Below are 11,962 nucleotides of genomic sequence, written 5' to 3'. Positions count from 1 at the left end.
AGAATCATCAACCTGTGCTAAAACTGGTGGGTACAAGTGTGGTAAAGAACAAGATATTTGCATAGTTTCAAAGTATCTCCCCATAAAACACTTATAAATTGCTCACTAATTTGTAAGTATCAAATACAAATTAACTTCAGAGTGAAGAAAGTTGGAAAACACATCTTAACCAAGTAATAAAAGTAACTACCAACAGGAATGGGACAAATTCACATCATGTGCTTTCTGAAAAGAGGCCTTGAGAAGTACATGGCATTTTTGGCCCACCAAAAATGAACAAATCTTGAGGAAAATTAGACAAACTCAAATTGTGGGGTTTTCTACAAAGTAACTGCCTTATACTTTTTTTGCGTGTGTGTGGCTGTGCTGGGTCTTTGTTGGGGTGCACGGGCTGTTCGTTGCAGGCGTCTCTCTAGTTGTGGCGTGCAGGCTTAGTTGCCCCACAGCATGTGGGATCTTAGTTCTCTGAGCAGGGATCAAACCCATGCCCCCTGCATTGGAAGGCAGATTCTTAACCGCTGGACCACTGGACCACCAGGGAAGTCCTCTGCCTTATACTTTGAGGCTATTAATTCTATGTTTTGTTTTGAACTAGTCCACACTTTATTTAGATTTCTTTAGTTTTTAGCTAATGTCCTTTTCCTGTGCCAGGATCCCATCCAGGTGGCATGCATTCTTTATGGTGAAGTGTTAACATATCAAATTATTCATTTGGGAAAACCAGTGTATTTTCTGTATTAATTATAGAAAATTCATGTTGTTTTTGAAATTTACCTGCCTACCCCAACTCCCCAATCCTCCTAAGTCTCAATCTGTTTTTTTTTAATTGCAATGTTAGATCTACGTGCAAAAATATAAAGTACATCGTGATTGTAGGTTAACAGTTGCATGTTTAAGATTTATTTTGCCTGTATGTTTTTACTGAATGACTTATTTCCTATTTCAAGGCAAGTATGAACATGTGGCATGATGACACGACTCAGTTTCTTAGAAATTTGTTTAATTTGTTGACTACTGCCCATACCTTTGGTAATCCTGTTCATGACAAAAAAATAAAAAAATAAAAAAAATAAGGAACAGGCTTTGTTTGGGGGGATTCAAGTCTAATGAACCACATACTTACACATGTGCATACTAGAGGTCAGTACCATTACCTCTCAGTGAGAAATGAAGGCCAGGATATTTTGATGGTCAAGACTGGGATCACTGGAATCTGAGTAACTCAACTTAAAACACTTAACTCTGTTCTCACTTTGCAGCCTTACGTTGGGCAGATGATTCACTTGCCTTAAAGTTCTGGAAAACGGGGAGACAATTCTCCATCAGGACTGCTATACAGAATAGTGATATAATGCATATGAAGCAATTAGCATAATCCTGATATGTAATAGTAAGCCCTTATAAATAATGTTGACTATTGTTGTTATAATATATACCCACCAGAAAACTCTATAAAACAAATGAGCTGGGGAACATACAACCCTAGTATACGGAGAATAACAAAAATCAGGTTGTATCAACCCCTTATTTAGGGATGTGAACCACACTTTATTTTTTTCTGATAGCCCCACTCACAGTGGCTGCTATCCACATTTTCTTTCCCTCAGAAATCTCACTCTGAATACTACAGTACACTCATAATTTTTAATTAAAGCACTGTGTCCTCACAAACACTTTCTTCAAACTCAAAGCAAGCGTTGTGCTTGAAACACTGTAAAACTTGCCAAAGAATCTGAATGGCAATGATAGTAAAGGAAAATACAGACTACATTATAAAAACAATGGCATTTGGGGAAAATAGTAAGAGCACAGAGGTTGCTGTGAGCAATAGAAATTGATACTGATGAATCATTTTTCTTTCTGATGTAGGCTCACCACCCAGAACCAACATACTTTCTGCAAAACCAAAGCCGCTATCCATCTTCAGTCAATACCTGTCTTCCTTCCTAGAAAGCTCTATCTCCCTCATAATCCCTACCAAGTTAGCATGGACTACAAGGTTACTCATGATCAACCCTCCTTACTAGTTGTCAGTGTTTACCATTATACAATTTCACACTAGTCCAAAAAATATAGAGCATGTAATATAAATATACATGTTACTATCTATGCAAAATGTTATGGATTTTATAAAGATAATTAAGATGATACAGTTTGCCCTATAGTTAATTCAAACAGGGGTCAGCAGATTATGGCCTGAGGGTCAAATCTGGCCATGCCATTTGTTTACATGTTGTCTATGACTGTTTTACTCATAAAGCAGAGTTCAGTTGTTATCACCAAGATCATATGCTTTCCAAAGCTGAAGATACTTACTATCTTGGCCCTTTAGAGAAAATGTTTGCCAACCTCTGTAACTGTAACAAAACTACCCACTAAGTGTCAATTAAAAAGCTACAAATAAATAATTAAAAGAGTTCAGAAAGTTGGAGTGGTCACTTTCAGCAGTGCCATATTGAGAACTTTTTGGTACCAATAGAAATAGGACTAAAAGAATAAGAATGCAGATCAGTTATAAACTTCTAGGCAACAAAAAATGATGGAAATATGTGAAGCAAAGAAAAAGCAAGAGAGAGGATGAAGCTTGCCAATTAGGTTAGTCATTATTCTCTTATGATAATTTGCAAAGGCCTTTTCATCTTTATCATTTTTCTAATCTGATGTATGTTTTGTTTTGGTTTTTTTTTTTGGCGGTACGCGGGCCTCTCACTGTTGTGGCCTCTCTCGTTGCAGAGCACAGGCTCCGGATGCGCAGGCTCAGCGGCCATGGCTCACGGGCCTAGCTGCTCCGCGGCATGTGGGATCTTCCCGGACCGGGGCACAAACCCGTGTCCACTGCATCGGCAGGCGGACTCTCAACCACTGCACCACCAGGGAAGCCCCTGATGTATGTTTTATACAAGTCACATTCCATATGCTTCTAAGATATCTCTTAATTATATGCTTGCTTTCCAGCTGGGAACCCCACCCCAACAAGGCAGACTCACAGATATGAATTTGGTGACAAACATTATAATTAATGACATTCTCTGAAACTCTGCCTAAATTTAACCTTCTTAATCTTTTCTGTCATTTGATATTAAATATTTAATCAGCACCAAAAGAATGAGATATTATTTATCTTCCAAAACAAAATCACATGACTTTGCAACACATTAATTTGCAAAGATTATTACTGTGTTGCTCTTTTCATTTGTGTTTGTTCCTTTTCCCTAAAGTTCCATGAGGCAAAAAAGCTAGGTGGATTAGTAGGACTTCTAGTCTTAAAAGACCAAAAATTAGTTTGCTTTAATCAAAAAGGATATATTACATTAACAGGTCTAGGGGAGCTATTTTTAAAAGCGCTTGAAAACTAAGTTTTCATTACAAAAAAATTTATTGCAGAAAGACAATTTATGCTTACATGTAAAAATATTTTAGGCTCAATATGAAAAGCTGCTGCCATGTTACCTTTCGGCCAATTATTCAGATAGCTACATTTTTATAACCTGCTTTAGGTACTTAAAACCTAAGAGAAATGTGAACCACAAAAAAATAAAAAAACAAAAAACAGTATTTGTAAGAAAAAATGACTATCTTATTTGAAATATATACAATTCTCAACGTATAAATGAACAGGCCATAACGTGTAAAACTTTAAGTGTTATAGGTTAGGCCAAAAAATAAAAAAAATAAAAAATGTAGGGAGAGAGGAGAAGGAAGAAGAGAGAAAGGGAACAAGGGAGGGAGAGACAAACAAACAACCAAAACTAAGACAATCCAGATTCACATAACTGCTCATCTGATGTGAAGAGATGAAGAAAAAAATGGACTTTCAAACTTGAAGACTAAAATGTTTTACTATTTCAACATGAAATTCCTTCAGAGCTCTCATAATATGTATGTGGTTCTGGAACAAAATTCTTACTTCTTAGCTTATTAATAATGTGTACATTTGAAAATAAATATATACAATATATCAGAACAAACCCTTCGGGACCATATTTAAGCAACGACAACGAAGGAAACAGAATTCAGGCATTTAGGATGCCTGTAACATTTAGGATACATGGTATTTTGAAGACTAAATATTCTCTTCCTTGCTCGTTAGCCTGAAGTCTTCATTATACACATGTTGTTTCTAAAGTAGTTTTCTTACAGAGACAAGCATCTTGATGGGCCAAACCAATTTCATTTTCTCCAGTACTACAAAAATTAAAAACAAAGAAACAAAATAATTAGCTTCACTGTTCACAAAGAAAGAGAAACAAGTTTATAGTTCTAAAAACTGCTTAGAAAGAGACATATAATTCTTTAATAGAAAAAAACCCACAAAACACCCTCAGGTAATTCCAGTCCTTAATTTTTTTTAAAAAAAGTCTTCTATTAAAAAAAAAAGGTGAAATTATTACTTTACTACATGCCATGAAGAGGATTTCAATTAACTATAATGTACAGGATTCCTAAGACTTAGCTTAAAAATCAGTTTATATGAGCAAATATTTGGGGGAGGGAATGTTTGCTAACTGTAAGCTCAAGATGATCTCATTATTACATGGCAGACAAATCTAGCACTAGGAAGGCAAAAATTCCACTGAATTCTGCAGTGACAGATGATTAATATTTTGAGTAGTGAGCTTAGTTCTTGGTATGACATTTTTAGAGACTGTGAAAACGTATAATTTATTCCAGAGTGCAGCCAATGCACAATACAGAGTACAGAAATGGTCTGGAAAAAAAAAAAAATCAAAGGAAGCAGTCCTGAAAGAATAAGAAAGGCCCAGTCAAGAGTTGTTTTGGGGCCAATACATTAATAGTGTTCAATATTAAAATATCAAGTTAAAATAAAATATATCAACATTTTTAGCACCTATTTTGTGCTAGGCACCCTCACAATTATCTCAAAGTAATGTGCAACAGTTAAAGGTTGTTGTCTTTAACACGTACAATCACTCACTCTCTCAGTAAGAACAACTCTGGGCATTTTGTTTGGGTGAGTCATCCACACCTCATGTGCCCTCTGATTCAGTCAAATATATACTGGCTTATCTTGGAGGAATTAAGAATGCTTTTTATGTGTCATGAAACTTTGTTTCTATGAACTTCACCTCATTATTACCCTGAAAGAAAACGGGAAGGAGAAAGAACCGTGCTGACAAATGGGTTTGTGTATGTATGTGCACATGCGTGTATATGTGTATAAATGTGAAAGATGCTGACTGATTTTAATCTATATAATTTAAAGTGGCAATTCTAGAAAGAATATGGTAAGATTTATTTTTAATGCTAATAAAAGGAATGTAATTTATAACTTAAGAAGCTATTTAAGTATTTTCTTAAAGGTAGTATCAGAGAAAATAAACTTCTCAAATGGTCCTTGGCACTTACATAAAATCACATACATTTATTTGGTGCCTACTATGTACCAGGAACAGTTCAGCTTCTGCGGGAGACCCCAAGTTACTTTAAGACAAAATGCTTATATAAAGAAACAGTTATTTACCCCTACCCCCAACCCCTCCCCTGCACACTCCTGAAAGTTAGACAAATGGGTGGGGAACTGATTCTAGGCAAAGAAAAAGGTGTACTACTTGGGGAAGTAGGGATATTGGGTATAGGAAGTGGCATGGGGTAGCTCATCAGGGCTACAAAGAAGGTTCTTTTAGAAGGCTAGTAGAAGATGATGAAAGTTGAAAATGCAGATTAAAGGCAAACTGCGCAAGTTCCTCACTGACATGCTAGGAAGTCTAAATACCCTGGAAACAATGAAAAACCACACCTATGTATCCACACCTGTGTATACGTATGTTGGTATGCGAGAAAAGTGCTGCTACTAAACAGATGGTCTCTAAGAGATTTCATAAATATTTCAAAGTGTCTGTACCTATGGGGGAAAAAATTAGTAACACTATATAGTAGAGCCAGCCCAAAATATTCCACTCCCTTCACATTTGAAGAATTTACATAAAAGTTCGATACAACAGAGGAGAGGGAAAACAATAGTTAGTATTACAAATAAACCAAACAGGCAAATCTTACCATGGAATGCATTCAAGTGTCTGAAAACTTTCCTTAGAAAAGATAAGGAAATTAAATTTGTACAGATGAAAAATAAACTCTAGGGAATTTTAGCTGAAAGTTATGAAGCATTCTGCTAAGTGCTGCTATTACAATAACTAATCTTAAAACCTTAAAACATTTGTAATGTAGCAAGTGCCTATATTATAGTTTATAACATCATAGGTTTTAACGTAGTTATGCAGCAGTACTGACTGCAGTGCAACAAGAGAGCACATGTGAGTCAATAAAATTCAAGACTGGGTTTTGGCCAATGTACAAGATAAGTGATATCCCATATTTATCATATTTATCAGGGATTAACTGTTCCCAATAACTCCTTTTTTCTTTCTTTCTTTTTTTTTTTTTTTTTTTGCGGTACATGGGCCTCTCACTGTTTTGGCCTCTCCCATTGCGGAGCACAGGCTCCGGACGCACAGTATCAGCGGCCGTGGCTCACGGGCCCAGCCGCTCCACGGCATGTGGGATCTTCCCGGACCGGGGCATGAACCCGTGTCCCCTGCATCGGCAGGAGGACTCTCAACTACTGCGCCACCAGGGAAGCCCCAATAACTCCTTTTTATGTCATACACTATTGGCTGTCTGCATGGCTGTGTTTTTTTTTTTTTTTTCTCTTTTGATGCTCAGATGAAAGATTAAAGAGAAAATTAAAAGATTTTTTAAATTTACAAGTCTATTTTTAAAACTCACCACATAATCTATTCATACCTAATAAATTAAGACATAGATGTAAATTGAGAAAAACATTATTTAGAAACTACTGTCTGTTTCTACAATCCAGGGTTTGAGTTTGAATCTGGACTTTTTCACCTATTAACCTTGAGACCTTGGGCAAGTTATTTAACCTATCTAAGCCTCAGCTTTCTCATCTGTAAACAAGTCTAGTGATACACTTACTCCACAGGTGTGAGGATTAAAGGAGGTATTGAAGTGAAAAAAGTTTACATAATTCCTGGCACATTTAAGTGTTCAATAGGCTGTTATTATTGCTACTATTGTGGTTTCTTTGTTGTTCTTCTTATTCCTTACAGGATAACTCAAATATATTAGGGCTAGATCTGGGACACAAAATGATACAAAATAGTTTTGTATGATATACTGGTGTTATTTATTTAAGCCACGTATCTGGGAATCATCTGACTCTTTAGAAAAATATTTACTAAATTAAAAAAACACTTTGTTTTAGAACAGAAGAATTTCTATTTGGTCACAGAATTCAATACTTTATGTTTTGATCAATGAAATATTTTACATTGCTGTTCTTTATTCCTAATGGTAAAATAAGGTCCATATAATGTAAAATCAGAAATGACGCTCTAGTCTCTTCTCCTTAGGGCATCTTTTGCATCCATGCCTTCTTAAAGTAGATGAGAGTAGAACAGTTACAGTGGAAACATCCTACACTGGGTTTAAGAACTAAGATCAGTACATAAAGGTAAAACAGAATATAAATAAACAAAATTACTCAAGAAAAGCCCTTCAGAAAGCAACATACTGCAGTCATTTCTCAGAGAGTCCAAAATAGGAAGCTTTCCCCTCAACACTGATGCAAAAAACCTATTTCTTTGTTTGAACAGCAGATGGGGCAGATGGCTTGTACTGAGAGGGCATGTTGTACAAAAACAAATGAGAACCCTCAATATTGGAATGACATTCAGCATTGTAAGAAGTTATGTTATGGGAGGAACGTGGGATCCGAAACACTTCGGAGGGAGTCCCTGACACATTTACTAGACACATGGGAAATGTCAGGCATAAGGAACACACTGTTTTCCTCCTTTCACTGTTGTTTTTTTTAACCTCCTCAAGTGTAAGAGTGTGTGTGTATAGCTGGCTTCTCTTAAGTTAAAGGTGCACAGAGGGGACTGCACATTCATGTGACCCTCCACTCAGACCTGTGCTCTTCCTCCTTGAACATCCAGGGGCTAAGGAAGGGTCCTTGCCAGATGGATGGCAGTGATCTTTGTTCTTAGTATCCTGAGCTGGGACTTAGGTAAAATTTCTGAATGCAATCTGTTCTTACTTTTTAACATTTAGTGTGCAAAAAAATATATTTCTAACCCTAATCTATAAAGATTCGTTTAATTAGATTTAATATGTATTAAGGTTAATGAAAATCACATCCCCTTTCTCCAGACTTCTACCATCAATCAGTGAAGAGAGACAGGAAAAAGCAGAAACTGGAAAGAAATGGGCTGCAATGTGAGAGATTTCTATTGAAAGGAATAGTTTTAGAGCAGGAAGTGATCCAAACTAAGTGACCTCCACCTTTCTGCTGGGAAGAAGAGTTCTGATGATGCAATTTCAAAGACAATGACCCAAATAAAAGTGTTTTTCAGTGGAAAATTTCTACCACTAATAGGTGGGTGTTGCTAGGCAACAAATATTGCAATGTTTAATCTCTACCCTTCCCAGCAAATGGCGTGATGGAATAAAATAAGCCTTTTCAGCATTTCAACATAATAGTTGTATCTGGCAATTTTTTAGTCATTTTAAAGAATACTTCTTTTATGTAGAAAGAATGTTTGTTAAGATGTATCTGTCTACCTCCATTTTTTAAAAACTGGGTTCTATAATCCATAGTGATTAACAGGAATGCACTAAAATTAGCATAACTCAATTAGCAAAATGCATCCTTATAGTAAATGCTATGAGTGACAAAAAACAGATGTTGATCATCAAAATTTGAGTGTGCATGTGATTTATTAGTATCAATATTTAGAAAATGTATATTTAGGAATGTGAATTTCAAAGGGAAAATAAACTTCCTCAGACATTAGTTAAGAAACAAGTATGCATCTATAATTTTATAATTTGAAAAGACTTATGTGAAATTAAGACCTCATTTAGTATCTCTGGTACCCTTCAATGCCTAAGCAAGTTCCAATTAAATTTAATATTCTTATGTTACTCTTATGTTGATATTGTTTTAGTTGTACAATAGCATGAGCACAGATGACATATTTAAAGAAACCTAAAAGCATGAGTATTTTCAGGTTAACTTCTTGGGATAAAGAATATGGGAGTCTTGTTAATCAATATGTTGTACACCTGAAACTTATATAACATTGTAAATCAACTATACCTCAGTAGAAAATAAAAAAGAATATGGGATTCTGATAAAGAAGACCCGAGTTCGGTAAGCTACAAAGTAATCTAGATTATCATTGGTTGGATATGGGGGGTCAAAAGATCTGGGTTCAAGCCTTGATTCTGTCCCTTGTTAGACACATGAAGTTGGCTAAGTTATTATACATCTCTGGGCCTTTTTCCCTTACAGCTCTAAAATATTCTGCTGTGCTATATGCTGATCCAGATCTGCCATTAGCTAGCTCGGTGGCTCTGACAAGTCACTTACTTACCATCTGAGTCACAGTTTACTCTCTCGAGAAGTGATTATGATTAATGACATATGAAGCAAACCTTGAGTTGGCACTTAAAATATGACTCAGATTGGTGTTCAGAGAGAAGAAACATGTTTTGTTCAGAGAGAGAAAGAGTATCAGCTAACATTTACAGGAAAAAAATTCCCTTATGCTCATTAGGTATTTCTTAAGTGTTTAAAGGCACTGTGTTTCTGGGTCACTGATACACATCCCATCCTTTAAGAAGTTTGCATTTTAGGAGTTATAATGCAAGTATCCAAATATCTATAATAGAAAACAAAATATAAGTGCAACTTATAATAAAAGTACAAAGTACTATTAATATTCAGAGGAAGATGAATCAGAGTGGCATGAAGAATACATCTTGGAAGGACAGATTGGATTTTAGCAAGCAGGAATTTACAGATGATTCATTATTAAGAAGACGGATATTCTGGGCTGAAGAAACAGAAAAGCAAAGTAGCCAGAGAAATGGAAGAGGATAAAAATATTGAGAGAAAGAGAGTATTAGGAAAATAGCTTAGAAGGAAGTTTAGAACACAACAGTCTGGAAGGCCTTGAGTTCCTAGAGATTGGATGTCACTTTTAGGCACTAGGGAAACACTTTTCACATTTAAATTAAACAAAACAAAACAAAACCCAGTGTAAAACAGTATTTTGTGAAGATATATCTAATTGAAATATTTAGCAGAATAAAGATAAGAATGCTGAGAGAAAACAAATACTAAAACAGAGAGAACAGTTATGAAGGATTTTAGTTACCCAAGGTATCATAAAGTGAAAAACAACTGGGTTAAAATGTCTATAATGGGAAAATGACAGAAAACGATGATTTAAAAAATGCTTAAAGAAACTCGCAAGGCTTGGTGACATTATGTATACTGAGTGAGGGAGAAGTTAAAACAGACTAGCTTTGAGCTTGGGTTATTTGTAAAATTATTATTAACTGAATGTGTAAAGTCAGGAAGGAGTTTACAAGGAGAGGCGTGAGAGGATGTGGGAGAGGAAAGCGGCCTAATTTTTCTGTTTGCTGATCACTTCCAGCATCAACCTCATTATGAAGTTCAAAACTAAAACAGTTTTTAAATCTGAGGTTTATCATCAAAAAGTCGTCCCTCAAACATTTATAGGAAAGAGTCTGCTAACCAAAAGTCTACAGATGGATCTGTTATGTGCTATGCATCGCTTTTCTCAGCTTCTAACCTCCTTTCCTAGCACTTCACAGTTTACCAAAACCCAACGAGTGTCCAAGTCTCACTTGTCAAGGCCTCTGCTAGACCCAAGATTATTCTCAAGAAGGGTTTATAGTCACCACTGACTACAAAGGACAGATACACCTATGCTGACACTCCACAATTTAGTTACTAAGAACATTTCAGTGGGATGTTTTAGTGCATGTAGTGCATCGAACATGTTCACATCGGAAGGTTGGTGAGATGTCAAGAAGGCTTGACAAAAAAACCAGAAAAGATGTCATTGGCAGGGAAAGGTATGGTTCTGTGAGGATTCTAGGGTAGTACACGGAGGAGCTGAGATGAACACACTGCCCTCAGAGAACTTACCTGGGCGAACTTGTGAATCTGCTCTACCACCGCGGCAAACAGAGCATGGACACTTTCATCAATCAGACTCTGCATGTAGTGCACTGCCTCTTCATCAGACAGGTCTAGACGAAATTTATCCTGAACCTACAAGGTCACAGTCTATTAACTTTTGAATAAAGAAAAACACACATTTCAAAAAGACAAGAACAAACAGATATAGATGTTATTACAATGAACTATTTCTATGCCAAAGAAATGATTCACAACCTGTAAGAAGTTCTGAATACTATTCTCTTGAATGTGGAACTTTACTTTTTGCTATATGCTCTTTATATCACCCTATCTTTGTTGGTTGTAAATATTTCTGCAGAAAAAAATTAACAAAGTGAATAGAAAATATAATTCTGTTAGACCCTGCAAATTTAAAAGCAGACAAAAATTGTTCTTTTAATTCAAAGGCGTGCTTTAGTATTTGCATTTCAAAGCTAGAATTATAAGATTTAAATTGTGACATAATAATTATTAACAATCTCCTTCACTTTATGAAATGGATATAGCAAGGTAAGCTTATATTACTATTTTCCCTCACCTTCTCTGCATATACAAGAACAGGAACTATGTCAATTGCTGGCAAAATAAACTAAACTAGATCTTCTAAAATGTCCCCATTTCCTATAGGAGTTCCCTGTGCTTCTGCAAAGAACTACTTCAACTGGCCTATAATTTCCAAAGACAGAGGACTTTTTCATTATTTCGTATTAAAACATACAGTTGATTCTCAATAGCAATAAGTACTAGAAAACTTAGTAGAGATATATATCAGAATAGTTCCCTAAAACACAAAAGCCAATGTTACTGAATGACTACTCTGTGCTAAACACTGTGCAAAGTACTTTACATGCAGTATTTCACTCAACTCTCAGATGGCTCTGAGGTAGATAATATCTCCATCTATAAGATGCAGAAACTGAGACA

The 11,962-nt window shown here is 35.7% G+C and overlaps 1 protein-coding gene across 1 annotated transcript in view; it reads right to left on the bottom strand.

Moving 5' to 3' along the window:
- Positions 1–3,920: 3,920 nt before the first annotated feature.
- Positions 3,921–11,962, bottom strand: part of PIK3C3 (phosphatidylinositol 3-kinase catalytic subunit type 3) — a 144,652-nt gene continuing 136,610 nt past the window's right edge. Inside the window, exons 24-25 of the mRNA XM_079717252.1 lie at positions 11,006–11,131; positions 3,921–4,185 (exon numbers count right to left, since the gene is read on the bottom strand). Coding sequence (XP_079573378.1) covers positions 4,171–4,185; positions 11,006–11,131 — 141 coding nt within the window. The 3' untranslated portion in view covers positions 3,921–4,170. The remainder of the gene's footprint in view (positions 4,186–11,005; positions 11,132–11,962) is intronic.

The sequence above is a fragment of the Hyperoodon ampullatus genome (genome assembly GCF_949752795.1).
Source record: "Hyperoodon ampullatus genome assembly, chromosome: 13".
Taxonomy (NCBI): Eukaryota; Metazoa; Chordata; class Mammalia; order Artiodactyla; family Ziphiidae; genus Hyperoodon; species Hyperoodon ampullatus.
This window is presented reverse-complemented; position numbering and strand designations above follow the sequence as displayed.